Source organism: Sander vitreus, chromosome 9 (genome assembly GCF_031162955.1).
Source record: "Sander vitreus isolate 19-12246 chromosome 9, sanVit1, whole genome shotgun sequence".
NCBI lineage: Eukaryota > Metazoa > Chordata > Actinopteri > Perciformes > Percidae > Sander > Sander vitreus.
In genome coordinates, this window is record NC_135863.1 from 19,919,096 (window position 1) to 19,938,758 (window position 19,663).

Genomic DNA, 19,663 nt, shown 5'->3' on the forward strand with positions numbered 1-19,663 from the left:
AGCATCATGGCGTGGGGCTGTTTTTCAGCATCTGGCACTGGCAGACTTCATATAATTGAAGGAAGGATGAATGGAGCAATGTGACGTGACATTCTTGATAAGAATCTGCTGCCATCCACCAGGATGCTGAAGATGAAACGAGGGTGGACATTTCAGCAAGACGATGATCCCAAACACACAGCCAAGGAAACTCTCAATTGACTTCAGAGAAAGAAAATCAAGCTGTTAGAATGGCCCAGTCAATCACCTGACTTGAATCCAATTGAAAACCTCTGGAAAGAACTGAAGATTTGAGTTCATAGAAGATTCCTCCAGAACCTTCAAGATTTGAAGACAGTTTGTGTGGAAGGATGGACAAAAATCACAGCTGAGCAACGTGTGCGACTAGTTTCTTCATACAGGATGCGTCTTGAAGCCGTCATTACCAACAAAGGCTTTTCTACTAAGTATTAAATAAATTTCAGCAAGTGTGTTCAATACATTTTCCCTGTGTCATTTCACTTTATTACACACAACTTAATTTATGGACTTATTTGTTTTGATATCTTTGTATGTGTGGATTGCTTGGGTTGTTACTGACATCTGGTGAAAATGTCATGCCGATAGCCCCATCAGAAATATCTTTACTGAGAAAAATGTTCAATACTTATTTTCCCCGCTGTAAGTCATAACGTGAAAAGTACTTTTCATAAAAAAAACAGATGTTTTTGTTTATTTTTTCCATGATAAAAATATTGATGCTAATTCTTGTTTGGAATATGAACGGAAGTTCAAATGTGCCATTAAATTGAAACCATGTGTTTGTCTTGTGTCTGTGCTTTATTATCCAAAGTTACATCCTTTAAAACTTGTCTACTTGCATTAAATTTTTATTGTGGTAATAAACATGACAATTATCTTACATACTGCTTGTAAAACATGTAGACTAGTCATATTATATAGCTATAATGAGGTCATTACAAATAAACTACACTGCCGATTCACTAAAAGTCCCTACAGGAACACCAGAGGAGCAATATACTTTCTTTTCATTTTATTACAATTTAAAACGGACATTTTAAAATATGTGATGGAACTTTGTAGTTAATTCCCAGAGATGGGACCATGATACCAAAGTAATTGGCAACATAGGGCTGATGCTTTGACATTAAGGCATATGTGCATGAGAAGGCACTTTCTTTCACACACACACACACACACACACACACACACACACACACACACACACACACACACACACACACACACACACACAAAACCATCAAGATTCCTGTTTAACTGTGTTGAAGAAGGAGCTGAGGGAGAGCTGTCTGCTGCCACTGGTAGTGGCACTCTTTTGTTTTTTTGAGGTTTGTGGTTTCTTGTCATTCTTTGTGCCGGTCTGCCTTTTCCCATCCTAAGTGAGAAAAGACAGATGATAACGGTGTAATCTGTTATTCGTATATGATTATAGAATAAGGTACATGTATGTATACATACTGAAGTATACTTACCTTAGAGGTTTGTTCTTTTTGACTGTCCACAGAGTCGCAAAGCTTCACAATCTGCAGAAGTTAACACGTTGATCCCATTAATTCAGACTACACATAAACAGATGTAGACACTCACTCAGTCCTGCTGTCACTTCTTTCTGAAACAAACTCAACAACTACAACTACCCTCTCTGAAAATTAATTCAATAATCGCATTAAAAGAGAAGATGTCATTTTCATTTAAACGGTTTAAAAAGGTTTTTAAACTGCAGCTCCAAATCACAGCGTGATATAAGGGGAAACTTGAACTTGGAACCAGTGAAATTCTGTAATGTGGCACATGGAAACTACAGCAAGTGCACACCAGAAGTACATTTAGGAAAGTAGATTCCTGTTGCAAAAGCATGCTTTCAGCCAACTGCTGGTGCTGCAGATACAGCTAACCTCAGTTACACAGCAGGGCTTCTCTCTCTCTCTCTCTCACACACACACACACACACACACACACACACACACACACACACACACACACACAAAAATAAAAACCTTTTTCACTCCTGTGGACACAGCAGCTTCCTGTAGAGCAGACCTGGTGAGCCACTGTGCATTTTCAGTCTGAGTTTGTGCGTCAGTGTCCTTCAAACACACACTGTGAACCACATATGTCTGGTGAATGTGGGAGAAGATGTGCACCACCTGCAAACAGCCAATCAACGATCCATCAAAGGGTTGTTACACGGCTGCAGAAATAGTTTATTTGCATTTAAAAGTGTGTCTGACAGATAGATGGTAAACATCAAGCTTACCTCTCCCACATACTGGAAGAGGCTCTCAGTCAGATGGGTTCCCAGTGTCCCGCTGATCTGAGCACACAGCGCCTTCTTCCGTTTCATCTCAGAGCTTTTCTCCTCCAGCAGAAGATTTGGAAACTCCCACAAGCCTGCCAGCAAACCTGTCAAAACACACACACACACACACTTTTACTTTGTACTTTTCCAACACTGCATTTCTGTATTTAGTCTTTCTTAAAGTGTACCTGACTAATAGTAAAACTATAATGAAAGTATCTGCCAAAATGAACACTGACAGAAATGAAGCTAAAGCTGCAGAATGATTGAAGTCTAGCAGAGTTATGGAGCGATGAGTCGCTGCTCACAGCCACCATTTTTTTCAGCGATTTAAAATCAGGAAGTAAAAACAAAACAGCAATTCAATCTGATTATCAGGCAGGAGACAACTTCATTTTGCAGCTGACTCTGGACCACCACAAACAGATCCCCCACCAGGAGGACGGACCTTTGTTAGGCCTCTGTGTGAGCAGGTACTCGTCCTCTCCCTCCTCTCCAGGTCTGATCACCACACAGGTCAGAGTTCGCTCCACTCGAGGAGGCTTCTTTGCCGGCTTTCTGGGGAAGTTCTGAACACCCAACTCATCGTCCCAGGGCTCCGAGGGACACAGCAGACACGTCCCACTGTTTACTGAGGGAGAAGAGAAAGTACTTACTTAATTATAATAACATGACTACATGAAGGTCTGAGCAGGGGCGATTCTAGGATCCGACCTTTAGGGGGGCTCAGCTCCTAATGAGAATGTGACACGGATATAGTGCATGCAAAAGTGATAACCCCACCCCTGCGCCATGAAATAACCAACTTCTTCTCTGGGGACTACAAACGTTGAACTTTGAACTCTGACAGATCAGATAGAGACTCAGCCAAAGGCGGGAGTCTGGCACAACCAATTCCGATTGGCCAAAACTACGTTTCTGTTAACCCTTTTCTTGACTGGGTTACAGGTGCATAGCATCGGTGACAGACACACAGGATATTAAACCTGTTTCAAGCCCTTTGAACCTGTAATTGTTTGTCACTAACAGACAAGTTTGCAACTCTAACTTGAAGCACCAAAATTGATTTAAAAAAAAAAGTTTTTATTATTTAATTTTTAGGGGGGCTGAGATGAAATTTAGGGGGGCTTGATCAACCCTAAAAAGGGTCTAAAAGAGAAGGGCACTCTGGACACTTACTACAGTCTTCTATATCAGGCAGGGTGGACGGCTTCTTGTCCAGCTTTCCCAAAAGCTTCCTGGAGTTTTTCTCTTGTTTGACATGAACCTGCACATTCACACGCAAATCCCAAACCTTTTCAACATGATCCAAAGCATTAACTATCTATATTAGCACTTTTGCAAAGCACAACCCATATCCAATACTTAATAACACTAATTTGGAACCTTACCTTGCGGAAAGAGTGGCAGAGAGAGTGTACGGGACACTGGCTGCAGAGTGGTCCTTTGGGAGTGCAGACTCGTGCTCCCAGCTCCATCATGGCTTGGTTAAAGTCCCCGGGTCTCTCAGGGTCCACCAGTGTATTGGCTATACTCCTGAAATAGAGCAGAAAAAAACATTTAAAAAGCTGGAATCATTATCATCAGCATACTTATTTAAGCAATATATTACTCCAGAATGGATGAATCTTAAGATACCATTTAGAAAGACTGACTTAATATTAAATCTTTATTTTTTTTCCTGTGCTTTGATCACATAAAAAGCTAATTTTCATTTGCCAAGTTCATTTTTAGATTTGGATTGAAATAGCTGAAAAAAATAAAAATAAAAGTGATCTGCAGCATTCAGCACAAGCTGAAGCGTGAGGGGTGCAAGCTGAGAGAGAGAGAGAGAGAGAGAGAGAGAGAGAGAGAGAGAGAGAGAGACAATAAACTGTTTCAACTACCTTCAAATACCTTTTGAATTCGTACCAAATTCCGTTTTCTCTTTTATAAAACAGGATTTCCTAATCGAAAATTCTAAATCTCACCTAAAGAAAATATTACACAACTGTTGCCTGGACACATCTGAGACAACCTCAAACATACAGGAATCATTCTGTGTAGACTTAAACAAAACTGTCCTCGCCAGACAGACTTAGAACAGGTTCGTTTATGAAAGCCAATGAAAACTGTACGCAGGGTCGATAATTGACCAGTAGAGTTTGAGTGACAGGCAGACATTGATGTTTACTGCATGCAGAACTTACAAAAGCAGGCACCAAATGCAAGAAAAAAAAACAACATTAATGTTAACATTCATAGATATTAAAGTAGGTGTTGGGAACAAAGTCAAAATGCAGGTTCCTTGAGGAATTTAGTTTGAAGTGTAATCTCACCAAAGTGCCTCTGTTACTGCAGTACCTGTGCTGTCAGCTCCGATGGCTCTCAGGCGACACAGCACCCGAATCACATTGCCATCCACGGATCCAGTAACCTAGGCAACAGGGATATTTTTTTCAGTCGTCAGTGATAAACGAGGTAGTAAAGCTAAGTGTGGCCTAAGAGTTTGCTCTGGCCCATAGACACACACCTGACCCAGGGCAATAGAGCCTACAGCTGCAGCAGTGTAGCGTCCCACTCCAGGCAGCTGTTTCAGCAGGCTGTCGACCGTGCGAGGCATCTGCCCCTTGAGCTCTGACACCACCTACAACAGGCAAGTGAACGACCTTCACCACGATATTTCATACTAAGTCATTATTACGTGCAATTTTAAGAGGTAAGTAATTTCATAGTCTATATCCACAACGTTCCACTTCCAGGATTGCTCTGGTTTGTTACCTTCCGCTTTGTTTGTGTTGGAATTTTTAACTCTGGCCGATTTATGAGGCCTATAGTTAACTGCTCCTCAGATCTCTGCAGGGTAAATCCAGACATGACTAAAACAACTTTTGAATGTACCCATGTTCCACCAAAACAAGTTCCTTCCTGAGGCTTTGTGGAGGATTGTGATTGGTTTAAAGAAATGCCAAGGAACCAGAGCATGTTTTCTCCCATCCTGGAATGCTGTGTGGACTCGCCAGACCCTCCTCCGCAGCGCTGTGGGGAAAGGTCTGGCAATGCGAGACTAGTCATTTCATAAATCTTTGCACTAAGCCAAAAATTTAGAGTGAATGAAGAATACAGAAGGCATCAGACTAAAATGCAGATATATGTCAGAGAAATTATTGATTTACAAAACACAACACAGACCTTTTGAGCTCCTTCATGCAGTCTTTTTCCTCTGGAGTAGTAGCCAAGACCCGCCCACATCTGGTTTACTTCCTACACATGAATGAAATCAATAAATTTAGTTTTAAATCAATACTATTTTAAAATCACAATCATCTTTAGCGGCTGCTTTTAGTAATCACCTCTAGAGTAGCAGCTGCCAGATCCTGCACCGTGGGCCAGCGCTGGAACACAAGTGGAGAAAGAGTTTAAATTACACATAATGCATGTAATATATTACACTCTAATACATTTAAAGGGGTGGTTCAGAATTTTGGACATAGGACCTCATTTCCAAGTTAGCCAGTGTGTTATTTATCAGTGGAGACAGTTTTCAACACTTTTCATCCAGTCCTTCCAGTTGCAGAGTTTGCTGGTGCTAGGCTAGCACAAGTCAACAGTATCTGCTAGCCTGCCATTAAAAGCAGTCTTACACACTCCACAGTACACCTGAGGCAAATAAATTATAACGGCAGACTATCGTTGTAAATGTCTGTTGATAAAATAATGTTAGAAATAAAACTACCCTTGCATCTCAATGATCGCATTACATTTTGAGGGACTAGTTTCTCAGCAGCGGTGGAATTTTACTTAGTAGTACCGCGCCAAAAAGTAAACAGAGAAGCGCACTCCAGTCGGGAAACCTAGTAGCTGCTGGCTTTGACATCAAGACACCAGCGGAGCCCCTACTCAAGTGGAAAATGTGTAGTGATCATTTTAGACCAGACAACTCTGAAAAACCCCGCAATCTAAAGGACCACAAGTCACTGACAACGAATGCGGTTCCATCCGTCTTTCCAGATGCACCAACAGCTGCTGATGAACAGGTAATAACTTTCGGTAGGCTACTCCAGCTAATAAAGCTAGCCTCTTTCATAACGTTAGCCTAGCTGCTACTGATAGATTGAGACTGACAACGTTAGTGGAGATAACGTTACAGTTCAATGCATTGTGGAGAGTGACAACGTTAGCTAACGGTATAGCTACACTCTTGGTAGATACCTGACTGGGCTAACCACTAACTTTAGGTAATTGCTGACAGAAACATCATCAGAATCAGAAAAGGTTTTATTGCCAAATACGTTTTTTAACACATACAAGGAATTTGTTTTGGTGTTGTTGGTGCACGTCACACATTCTTTAGATGGAATATTAAACAATATAAGTATAGGTACAAACAATATAAGTATAAGTATATTTACACAGTATGTATTAAGTTAAAAATAAAGAATAAATAAAGATATAAATAAAAAATAAAGAGCAAAGAGCATTACAGCAGAGAGAACAGTGGCATGTAGGTGGAGAGTCAGGGTGGTTTCCGGGCCTTGTTAATAAGGCTAGTGGCGGAGGGGGAAAAGCTGTTCATGTGACGTGAGGTTTTGGTCCTGATGGACCTCAGCCTCCTGCCAGAGGGGAGTGTCTCAAAGAGTCTGTGACCGGGGTGGGAGGGGTCGGCCACAATCTTTCCAGCACGCTTCAGAGTCCTGGTGGCGTATAGGTCCTGGAGCGGCGGCAGATTGCAGCCAATCACCTTCTCTGCTGACCGAATGACACGCTGCAGTCTGCCCTTGTCCTTGGCTGTGCTAGCAGCGTACCAGATGGTGATGGAGGATGTGAGGATGGACTCAATGATGGCTGTGTAGAAGTGCACCATCATTGTCTTTGGCAGGTTGAATTTCTTCAGCTGCCGCAGGAAGTACATCCTCTGTTGTGCTTTCTTCACGAGGGAGCTGATGTTCAGCTCCCACTTGAGGTCCTGGGAGATGGTAGTTCCCAGGAAGCGGAAAGACTCCACAGTGTCAATTGTGGAGCCACAGAGGGTGATGGGGGCAGGTGGGGCTGGGTTCTTCCTGAAGTCCACAACCATCTCCACTGTCTTTAGAGCGTTGAGCTCTAGATTGTTTTGCTTGCACCAGGTCACCAGATGGTCAGCCTCCCACCTGTAGGCGGACTCGTCGCCATCAGAGATGAGTCCGATGAGGGAGGTGTTGTCCGCAAACTTCAGAAGCTTGACAGACTGGTGACTGGAGGTGCAGCTGTTGGTGTACAGGGAGAAGAGCAGGGGGGAAAGAACACAGCCCTGGGGCGATCCGGTGCTGATGGTCTGTGAGTCGGAGACATGTTTCCCCAGCTTCAAATGCTGCTTCCTGTCAGACAGGAAGTCAGTGATCCACCTGCAGGTGGAGTCAGGCACGCCTAGCTGGGAGAGCTTCTCCTGGAGCAGAGCCGGGATGATGGTGTTAAAGGCAGAGCTGAAGTCCACAAACAGGATCCTGGCGTAGGTTCCTGCGGAGTCCAGGTGCCGGAGGATGTAGTGGAGGGCCAGGTTGACTGCATCGTTTACAGACCTATTGGCTCTGTAGGCAAACTGCAGGGGGTCCAGGAGGGGGCCGGTGATGGCTTTGAGGTGTGAAAGCACAAGGCGCTCAAAGGACTTCATAACCACAGAGGTCAGGGCGACAGGTCTGAAGTCATTAAGTCCTGTGGTCTTTGGCTTCTTGGGAACAGGGATAATGTTTGAGGACTTGAAGCAGGCTGGCACGTGGCATGTCTCCAGTGAGGTGTTGAAAATGTCTGTGAACACTGGAGACAGCTGATCAGCGCAGTGCTTCAAGCTGGATGGGGAGACAGCATCCGGTCCAGCAGCTTTCCTGGGGTTCTGTCTCCTAAAGAGTCTGTTGACGTCCCTCTCATGGATGGAGAGAGTCGTCACTGAGGTGGGTGGGGGGGGTGGGGGGGGAGACCTTTGTGGAGGGCATTGGTGGGGAGGCCCAGGACCCTGCTGAGGTGGGGGAGGTGGAGGTGAAGCACAGTGGCTGTAGCTGTAGGGAGGTGTCGTGGGGGATGGTGTTAGGACTGTCCTTTTGTCTTTCAAATCGATAGTAGAACTCGTTCAGGTCGTTGGCTAGGTGTCGGTCATTGTAGGAGTGGGGGGTTTTAGGCTTATATGTGGTGATCTGCTGAAGTCCTTTCCAGACAGTCGCAGAGTCGTTCGCTGAGAACTGGCATTGGAGCTTCTCAGAGTACCGTCGTTTAGCCTCCTTCACTGCCTTGCTAAACTTGTACTTCGACTCTTTAAATCTGTCTTTGTCCCCACTCCTGAACGCGTCATGTAAGCTCGGACAGTTTACATGCAAATTGCTAGCCTGTGTGCTTTCATGTACCGGTAACGTTATAAGAGTTATAGCCTGGCAGAGTGGAATTAGTTGGAGCTCACAGCGGCAGGTAAATAAACTTGCGTGATTGTCATGGAAACCGGCTTTCTCAGTAGCCTAGGTAATATCACTCCGCCGCTGCTGTAGCCAATGCTACCAACTACAGGGAACAAAGTATAACTATTGCAACGCGATGCAAGGGTAGTTTTATTCCTAACATTATTCTATCAACACAGACATGTACATCGATAGTCTGGCATTATAATTTATTTGCCTCGGGTGTACTGTGGAGTGTGTAAGACTGTTTTTAGTGACAGGCTAGCAGATACTGTTGACTTACGCTACCCTAGCACCAGCGAACTCTGCAACTAGAAGGACTGGATGAAAAGTGTTGAAAACGGTCTCCACTGATAAATAACACACGGGCTAACTTGGAAACGAGGTCTTATGTCCAAAATTCTGAACCACCCCTTTAATATATCACAAGACCTCCAGTGAAATGAACACCTCAACCTACCTTCATCCATTTGATGTAATAGTCTATCACCGTGGCAACTTGAGTCTGTTGCAGCATGATTTCTGAAACCCACACTAACACAAAGAGAGAAAACACTCTCATAAAGAGTGTCAGCAGCAGATTAAGATGTTTAATTTTGACAAGAAAACATCTTCTTACCTGCATATGTCCTGATGTTGAGGTCTGACTCTGTCACAGCCTGTAAAAGAAATACAAGGAAGGAGCCAGTCAATTATAGCATGCACAGATGAAACCCAAGAGGCAGCATGGGCCCTCCTGGAGTCCCTGTCGCATGGAAACCCCAAATATCCAAATCAAATCTAAAAAGGTCTGATTGCTCTCATGACTTGTAACTACCCTCAGGACCAGCTGCTGGGCCTAAGGGGAAGTAAGAAATAAAAAAATAGATAAGGCAAGGCAGATAAGGCTTCTACAAGGCTACAGCATTATTTTTTTACATGTGCAAAATCCAAGGTTGGGAATTTTATTATTCAGTAATAGATGCATTTTATTGTTTAGTAATCATAAAATACTGTCAGATATCATCGATAAGAAATTATGATATTATGACTGTATATTCCAAAGCCCTAGTATAATTTACTGTGGCTATGTAAACCTTGTTTTACTTTTAGGATCTGTACAGTGACTAAATAAGTCATTAAAAACACTAATGAAACCATCAAATTAGGTGTGACAGAAAGCTCAGTGTCAAAATAAAAAAGTTGGTTTCATGTACACTGAAGTAACCATACACTACCGGTGAAATTTCCATTACATTCCAGACAGAATACCAGCTGAGATCAGTTGCATTGTTTTTTTTAATCAGGGCAGCAGTTTTCAGATTACATTATGTTCTTACATAACTGCAAAAGGGTTCTCGACTGTTGTAGGCAGAAGTAATCTTTAATGCAATATCTACATTGCCCATAATCAGAAACCATTCATCCAGTGTTCCAAAGGCACATTCTGTTTACTAATCTGATATCATTTTAAAAGGCTAACCGAGAAAACATTGGAGAACCATTTTGCAATTATGTAAGCACATAATGTAATCTGAAAACTGCTGCCCTGGCTAAAAAAAACAACGCAACAGATCTCAGCTGGTATTCTGTCTATAATGGAGTGGAATGGAAATTTCTAAGTGACCCCAAACTTTTGACCGGTAGTGTATGTCTGAACCAAAATAAATTACAACACCTTATGTACTTCTATAACACAAAATGAAAGTCTGCACAACCAAATACGTATATATATATATATAAAAAAAAAGACATTTCTTTTCAAAACCAGTGAAATAAATGTTTCTCTCTACCAGAGTCCTCCATGGCAGCTCTCTCTTCTCCTTGTCGTACCAGTTGAGGAGCTGAGAGCGCAGCAGCACAACATCAGCAGGATCATGGAAAGCGTGGTATGTTGACGGTGAGGAGGCATTCGTGGTTTCCTCTGGAAGACCCAAAACATCATTCTCATTCAAACTATGTATGTATAATATATAATATGTAATATGGGGGGGGGGGAGTGGGAAAGACATCAACAGAACAGGAGACCTTTTTGAGGTAACAATATCCAGTGGGCAGATTTCTTATGTCATAACTTATTACTGGTGATGAGTTTCTCACCCATCATTGTCTTTTGTATCAGAAAGTGGGCTGGCCCTCTCTCACCATCCGGAGAGAGCAACATTGTTTACTGTTTATTTACAACAATTTATGTGGCAAGATTCCCCTATATCTGTCTTCGCTGCTAAGTTTTACTAACACAACATCACAGACACACATTCGACTTTTCAAGCCAGGCGTCAATTGTAAATTAGGAAAGAGTGCTTTTAACATTTTACGCTCCTTACAGATGGCTTCAGGAGTCTCTTAAATTAGAACAACTCGTTTCCATTGGGACATTCAAGTGATGTTTGAAAATGTGTTACAAAGGGACCGCTCTTGTTTTTAATAGCCCTCTTATTCGCCTACATTTATTGTTTAGCCTATATGAACTGTAATTCTGTGATTGTTCCTTCGTTATTTCCTCATTTCGGAGGCTGTCAAGTCACCACTTAGTTAAATAAAAACCTTTCTGACACGGTTTTGAAATGATGGTCCGAGAGGTTCAAAATTAGTTATTTTATAAATCTCATGCAAATGTGTTTCTGGTTCATATAATCACTATTATTAATAATGTGGAAAATGAAGTACCCAACATGTGTGTATTTTATAGTTAAGTAAGATCAACATGGTTGGTATCTAACGTTACCGTCTTTCACAGCTGTGTGTGACCTCTTCCGCTTTGGTTTCGCCGTATCTACCATCTCCAATCCGGCTCTTTTGCCTTTGAGCATCGCTGAACGTAACCTGCTGCTCATTTTAAAAACAACGTGTAAAGATTGATTTCATTTATCTGCGCACTGCACGAGCGCTCTTGTTTACCTCACGGATTCATTTGGGCTCCCGCCACGTTGAGCACGGACGGTCGCTGCTTGTCCAATCCGCTGCAAGGAAACAGCAGACGTATGTGTTACGTCATATCCGGTAGGAGGGTCAAAATCAAAATTGAGTAATGGCAGTCTGTGTGGTTGTGCCATTATAAATTCATATTGATTATTATTAATTATCATTATCGTAACCCTGGATTGGAGAAAGCATTTATTTCATGAGTGCATAGTATAGACTGTAAAAAATACAAATGCAAATTATCACTTAAAAAACTCTAAGGAAGCTGTGAGGAACGGTAAAATGCTTAAATATCCCTATAACAACTCAGTTTACACAAGTCAGTGTAAAACTCTATTAAAAACATAGTGTATTTTTTTCCTCTGAAATCACATGTAAAGTTAGCCTGGATGCCAGCCGAACTTAGCCCCGCCCACAACATTCGAGGTCGGGAAGTATGACCCTCTATGGTATGACCATGTCAGGCTAATGTAAAGTCCTAATTAATTACTTTTAAAAATAATTCCGCGAAAGAAAAAGAGAGACAGCAAATCGAGAATTAAACTTCTGTAAGTCTTTTAATGACGTAAAAGCAGTATTTACACACATGTTCTAGTTTATTCATCTCTATCATTGAATTGATTTGTCCCTCATATCAGCCTTCAGAGTTAGTCACAGTGGTTGGTCACCATCCAACACTGGAATGCAAAGATTGAAAAGAAAAGCAAGAATTATTCTCACATGGTACAGGCAACCTAGGAAAAAAGAATTTGATGAACAAATAAGAATCATTACCTTCAGTTATGTTAACCTTGTTAGTTAGCAGGAGTTCTGCTTGTGTTTCATCCATATTCATGTACAAAGTGTCAGCTTGGTGCTGTGGAAAGACGGGGGTTGAATCGGTTAGTACTGCCTTTTAGCAGCTTCTACAGTGACATTTGAACTGATGTTATCGTAGCATCTAGTAAGTTATTAAAGCTTACCATAAAGGCTGCAAACAGTGTGCTGCCGATGCCTCTCTGCACATGTTCCTCAATAACTGGGTATGAGCGGACAAAGTGCTGGCCAGAGATGAAAGTATTAGTGTGCGTTTGTGCATGCATATTATGTACAGTGTGTGTGTGTGTGTGTGTGTGTGTGTGTGTGTGTGTGTGTGTGTGTGTCTGACAGCAGGGGTGTACCTTCAAGGCTAGACTGGCTTGTATTTGGGAATCAGTGTGTTCTCTGTTGCCCATAGCGTAGAGAAGATGTTGGATCACTCCGAGAGAGAGAAGCTCACGAGAAACCTCTTGACTGTCTTCGGCTAGCAGGCTTCAACACATTCAACACCATAAAAAATATCATATTATCTTATTATCCTTCCTGTATGACAATAGCTAAAACTATAAGAAGATAAAGTCATTAAAGCAATATACTAGTAATACAAATTAAATACATTTCAGATTTTTTTTTTTACATATCACTATAAAAAAGAAAAGAACATCACGTTTTCTGATGTTTGTTGTGTAATTAAACATTCATTTAATTATGTCTAGTTACACGGGACATATTATTCCATACCGTATAGTTTTAGCTGCAGCAGCTTGTTGCACAAACACAGGCAGAGATCCAGTCATCTTGATTATATCAGACTCTGATAGGATTGTAGGAATCAACAAAATATGTTACAGTACCTTGTTAATGGGACCAAATATATCACATTATGTCAAAAGTCAACTAAATGCTAGCACATTAACTGATGGGTTTGGGTAGGTGGTAAAGTACGTGTCGGTTTCAGAAATTGTGGAAATAATAAGCATACCGTGGGTGGTCCTAAAGGAAAATATATTTCCTGTCACTGATCAGTCTAAAAGGGTTACTGTACTGTATCAGTCTTTGGGAGAAAAGTACTTACTATGCTTTTTTTTTTTAAAACACACTTCAATACCAAAGTGTCACCTTCCATATTGTGGTATTGCTGCACTTCTTCTTTAGTAGGCCTCAGCAGAGTCACCAGTCCACTGAGCAGCATTGGCCTCACATCATAACACTTCAGGTCTAGGATCAGATTTGTAGCTGCCAGAGACATACACAGGGAGAGAAGAGTCTTGAATGTGATGACATTAAAAGGTGATCATTTATTACAGGATTGACAATTTTACAGCCACAGCGGCTGGTGGATTTATCATTCGTATTGGTCTTTCAAAGTTTCAGCGTACACACAAACAATTAATCAGCCACAAGTTTATAACCATGTGGTTTTAAACATTTTCTAAGCTTACCTTGATTCTGAACCTCCAGGTGCAGGGACCTGAGCATATACAGCAGAGGGTCTACAATGCTGTGATGGGCTGTTTTCATTTTGGACTGTGAGAGAGGATAGTGATAGAACTGTTGTATTTCTTCTTATATGGTAAATACAGTATATCACATTTTGCTATAAGGTCCATTGTGTGAAAGAGCAAGGATGAGGGCACATGCATGCTCTGAGAATGATGAAAGTGCATGCTTGCATTATTATATGCTTAGTGTGTACTCTCGTGCTATACCTGCACAGTGTGTAATGTGTGCAGGACCATCTGCTGGGCCTGAGGCGAGGTACAAGTCATGAGAGCAATCAGACCTTTGTAGATTTGGTTTTGATATTTGGGGTTTCCATGCGACAGGGACTCCAGGAGGGCCCATGCTGCCTCTTGGGTTTCATCGGTGTTTGACTTAGCTAAGCACTCTGCGATGGCTTTCACACCTGCAAGAATGTGTTAAAAAACAGATAGGGAGTCACAGATAAGGCTACTACAATGCTGTATAAATAATCCAAATGGTAAAAGGAGAATACTTGAACATCAAGTAACCTGACTATAGATAAACCTGAGGGAACGTCAGCGTGCCAGGTATAAAACAGTGCTAAAAAAAATACTACTGTATTGAACTGATCATATGTGTAGTGAAAGAAGACGTTTGTATGTATTCCAGGAAAAATCTTTATCAAATTTACCATGGCTTTCACAGATAATCTCTTTGTACTTGCGACCAGCATTTGAGACGGTGAGCAGAAGACGGAGGGCCTCGGACTTCTCCTCCTCTTTGGTCTCAGTGTGGTTCAAGATGTCCAGGAGAGTGAGAACACCTCCGTCCTCCAGGAACTCCATTAGGTACTGATCACTGAGTAAAGTGAGAAAAGTGGGTCAAAGACAAAACTACATAATGAGTCAAACAGATACAAGATTATGATGCAGCATTTCATCTCACTCACTGGCCCGATGCAGAGAGGAAAATCCCAATTGCTTTAAGCTGCAGTCCCAAGAATGTCCCAAACATGTATCTGAATATTCAGTGAAGGACTTGGTGTTGGTTGATTGCAAAGCCAATCCAGAACAGGAACCAGGAGTAGGCCTACTCCCTACAGGACTCAAAACTTGAAATGTATTTATGTATGATTCGATTACAGCCACAATATAGTTAAATGTGTGCATATAAAGGACATGAGGGGAAAGTAGAAAAATAATAATTGACATGTGTTCATGCATTTAACCAACTCCCCTTCTTCATCCCTTTTGTCACTTTGTCAAAGTCTATAGGTTTAATTGCACACAAAGAACACCAGCATTGGTGCATAAAAAATACAGTACAGGATCAATACACAACATAACTATACTTTGTATGAACTTAATTTGTATAAAATGTGTCAACTATAAAGTTGAAGTAATCCTTACTGTTTCATCAATTGCAGCATACCATAATGTTTGTACAGGCTCTTCTACTGTGCAGGCGGCCAAAATCAGCATGGCTCTAAAATAAGTGTGTGGACAAAATTCCTAACCAAAGAAAGGATACGTGAGTCTCATCCAGGTGGTGAGTCGAGCCAGGAAGAGGCTGGCTACCTGTGCAAACTCCAGCTCCAGCTCATAAAACGTCTTCCCTGTGTTTTGACTCAGGAAAGTGTTCAACATGCGGCTGCGGACTGTCCTGTCACCACGGTCCCATTCTCGAAGAAAACTGAGCACTTTGCCGACATTCGCTTGTTCTTCCTGTGTTGACATCTTGTCTGCCCTCCTTCTTTTCACTTAAGTAAAGTTGTGTTTTTTCATCCCCTCCATAAACCAGAACCAGGCACAATATGACTCCTGGCTGTAGCTGTCTGAATTTGTGTCTTCAAAAATGTTTTGCGAGCTTGATTTGCTCCTTATCTTCTCCCTCACGTCCGTTTATAGCAGCTAGTTGACGGTTGCTTATAGCAACGCCCCCACAATCTCTGTGTAGAGTGTGTCGCAAACTAGCAAATAGCCTGACAAGCCAGACCCACATCAAGATGTTGACCCTGGCTGCAAATTACATTTTCTGCCGCTAGGGTGCGTCTAGATTTCTAGGCTATGTAGCTAGCTGTAGCAAAGCATTGTTCAGGAAAAAAAAAAGCATTGCTCAGGACTGATATCATTCAAGAGTAACGTTAACGTTATATAAAAAAAAATACAGACAAAGAGTTACTCTCTCTCTCTCTCTCTCTCTCTCCTTTAATACATATAATAATATATACAAAATATATAATATATTTTATGTAGACAATTCAATGAGCTAGCTAGCTAGATGCAAGGTTGTTACTAGCTAGCGCTAGGTTCATTTATTTTTCATTTATTTAGCTACAACACAGGGGTTCACAATACAATGTAAGTGGCAGGTAGTCCCTTTATCGAACATATATAGACACATATACTATTTATATAGACACATACACTATTTAAATACGTATTTTCTAGATTTTATATATTAAAATAAAATAAAGAATCTCATGTTGTTATGGTTTTGGTGTTTTATCTTATTTTGGTAGTCTGTTTCTGTTCTGTATTTTGCTTAGTTTCCTGTTTTATTTTGATAGTCTGGTTTTCTGTCTTGTCTTGTCTGGTTTTACTTCATGTCTTGTGTTTTCCTGCCTTTTTTGATTGTTCTGCCCAGCCCTAATGTGTTTCACCTGTTTCGCAGCCCTTGTGTCACCTGTCTTGTGTTACCTCATCACCCTGTGTATTTAGTCTTTGTGTTTTCCCTTGTCAGCTCATTGTTTGTAGTATGTCCCTGTGTTAGCGTGCTTTGTGGGGTTTCCCTGCCCGTTGTAGTGTTTTGTGTGTCAGTCAAGATCAAGTTTTTTTTTTTACTCCCTGGATTTCCTTTTGTTTCTTGTTCCTGTGTTTTGGACGTTTTTGTTCGTATTTCCAGTTCTCCTTTTTACCTTCGCCCTGGAATCAGTTGTTGCCTTCTCATATCATTCGAAGACTCCCTTTGTTGATGAGTAGGCTACTTTGTTCTTTTTGCCTAATAAAATCCACAAGCTCAACTCTCGCCTATCTGCTCTCTGCCTTTGGGTCCACCATTCCCTGCAACATACAACACATGTATATTTAAGATATTTTCTACCACAGTTCCCTCCTTTCTTGATTGTAAGATCAACAAAAGGAAAATACTATTACTATACCAGTACGGCCTGTGAGTTCCATCCGTCTAGATAAAATGGATTCACTTTATTCCTATGGTTCCATCTCATGTAGCCTAACAGTGGCCATGTTCAGAGAAGCATTACAATGTGGTAAGTTCATAGTTTCATAGACACACACTAGGCCAAACATCCCACTCCAGTAAATCTAGAAATGGGTTAAAGACCTAATGCGTGTAACTACACTAACTATAAAATGCAATAAGGGATAAACCTAGCTCGGGATGGCAGAAAGAGGAAAGCCCAAAATGCACTTAACATTTCATTTAATTTTCATGAATATATCTAGCAGCAGGCATTCCAATCCAAACATTACTTATCTGGTCCTGTCACTGATCACTCGTTCAACTCATCCCATTCAATCGGCCTATAACATTCAAAGAGGGTACACTGTCTTTGGGTTAATATAAGTGTAAATGAGAAATAATATTGTGAAACATTTTCTCTGTAACAGTGGCCACAGTAGGTTTCTTGCTGTAGCCCAGAAACTAAAGAAACAGTTAAAGAAAAGAGGAGAGAAGATTAGTTTTAGAGAGGACGAGTGTTGTTGCTAGCCTGACATGTTGTGTGCAAATTGAGAAGAATGTTGCATAAAGTTCTATGAAAGCCATCTTTGACTCCAGTGGTATACTGTACAGTTATTTTTAACAGAAGAGGAGTGAAATAAAACAATCATTTGTCAAGGAATTTAGAAATTCAAAGCCTGGACCGGCTTGAACCACTCAATTGGCAAAGAGTGCATGAAGGTCGCAGTGATCCTTTTGGTTATCCAAGGATACATTTAAAAAAATTTAAGAAGTTTTCCACGACAATAAGGGTGTGTCAAAAAATGAATTCAGATGTAGGCCGTATAATGAATAAAATTGTTGTTTAGCAGTACCGTAATGTTAAAAATACTGTCTCATTCGTCATTTGTGCTTAAAGTGATGATGTTAGATAGAGATAGATAGATACTTTATTGATCCCCAAGGGGAAATTCAAGATCCCAGTAGCTTAAAGACATCACACACAACATACACATACATCACAAACAGGATGATAAAATAACAAATCCACATGGATTATAGCATTTTGTATTGTATAGCATATATGTCCATAGCATGGACAATAATATAATAAATATATATAATAATACAGCCAGTAAACAGTGTAAACAGTGTAAGCAGTAAACAGTGGGCCAGTGGTCAGTCAGTACATAACTGTTGTTATAGGAGGTAGTGGAAGTGGTGGAGAGGGAGGAGAGGCAGACAGACTATGCAGAGAAGTCTATCTCTCATCTTCTCTTTAGTGAAGCATTGTAGAGTTGTATGGCTCTGGGGACAAATGACTTTCTCAGTCTGTCAGTTGTGCATGGCACTGTGCGTAGTCTTGAGCTGATCATGCTCTTCTGCTTTGTGATAGTGCTGTGGAGTGGATGACAGTCATTGTCCAAAATGTTGAGCAGTTTGTTCAGGGTCCTATGTTATAGGAGCTATTCGTGATACCAGTGGAGGACAACACTCATTTCATAATATTTTAGTTATAGTTATTGGCTGAAAGATTGTTGAATAGCCTATGTGTGGTAATCTAAGTAATCTGGATGGTGATACTGATGTTTGGGCTCGCCCCTTGAATTAACCCGAGATAAACACAAATAAAAACAAGTGTAAATAGAGGGAGATCAAGGTTTGCTCCTTCTAATTAAGGGCGACTGAAAATGGTATTCACATTCAGTAGTCCAACAGCTGCTTAGCTGATCCATACCAAAGAGCCATGGGAAAAGTGCAACAACACTGCAGCCGCTCTACAGTGTCAAAGCAACACATAGACACGACAATCTAGGTCAATCGTGTGCAGTAATGTGGAAAAAGGACCCTGTCGAATCGACATACATCCCTACTTAAAACCACTAGTGTTGACAACCCAGTCTATATCATTGTGCCACATAATGCATTTCAAGGAACTATCATTATTATGCTGTCTTTATGTAGAGGCTATAAGTACCTTACAGAGGACTAAAGTTATACATGTCACAAATTACTGAAATAGCTTGTGCTCTTTTATAATACAAAAACACATGGTCACATGATCTGATTAAAATACCAGGAGCTAGCAGGTATGATAATGACACACACACATTTACCTGACCTCTGTGGGGGCTCATGACTTACTGTATAAATAATGGAAAATGTCTCCATCTTCTGGCAACAAGTCCCTGATGTTTAAAGAAGTGTTGGCTTTGCCTCTATTAACATTCAGTATCTACTGGAAGAGATCCACTAAGCCTAAGGAATGTCTACTGTGTGCAAATATGCCTTATAATTCCTGATAGTAATTGTAAATTTACAAGGAGCAAATATTAGTGCCACAGGATGCCACCGTTATTAATATACTGTCAAGTATGCTATTGAAAGTATTCAAGCAACGTCAATTGGGCCTCAGCAACAAGATTTCCCCCCAGGTCCAATAACAAGTTGACCTAGCCATGTTGTTGGATAGTTTACTATCTAATACGAATCATAGAATGGAATAGAAAATACTTTGTTTAGATCTACTGTTTTTCAAGCAAAAAGGCAGAAATATGCTATTAATCAGCAGCTTTTAATTATTTAATATGAT

The 19,663-nt window shown here is 41.0% G+C and overlaps 1 protein-coding gene across 1 annotated transcript; it reads right to left on the reverse strand.

The window, feature by feature from the left end:
• Positions 1 to 798: 798 nt before the first annotated feature.
• mutyh (mutY DNA glycosylase) lies at positions 799 to 15,872 on the reverse strand. Its single transcript, XM_078259931.1, has 27 exons — positions 15,418 to 15,872; positions 14,837 to 14,905; positions 14,579 to 14,745; positions 14,133 to 14,329; positions 13,866 to 13,950; positions 13,543 to 13,659; positions 13,165 to 13,237; positions 12,786 to 12,915; positions 12,588 to 12,665; positions 12,400 to 12,481; positions 12,281 to 12,302; positions 11,607 to 11,663; positions 11,429 to 11,562; positions 10,494 to 10,624; positions 9,341 to 9,380; positions 9,182 to 9,255; positions 5,653 to 5,694; positions 5,492 to 5,563; positions 4,833 to 4,946; positions 4,639 to 4,736; positions 3,712 to 3,856; positions 3,500 to 3,587; positions 2,769 to 2,951; positions 2,279 to 2,424; positions 2,019 to 2,168; positions 1,494 to 1,544; positions 799 to 1,396 (listed from the first exon to the last, which is right to left on the reverse strand). Exons 1-27 carry the CDS (start codon positions 15,621 to 15,623, stop codon positions 1,262 to 1,264), a joined length of 2,886 nt encoding a protein of 961 aa, XP_078116057.1. The 5' UTR covers positions 15,624 to 15,872; the 3' UTR covers positions 799 to 1,261.
• Between the last annotated feature and the right edge of the window lie 3,791 nt (positions 15,873 to 19,663).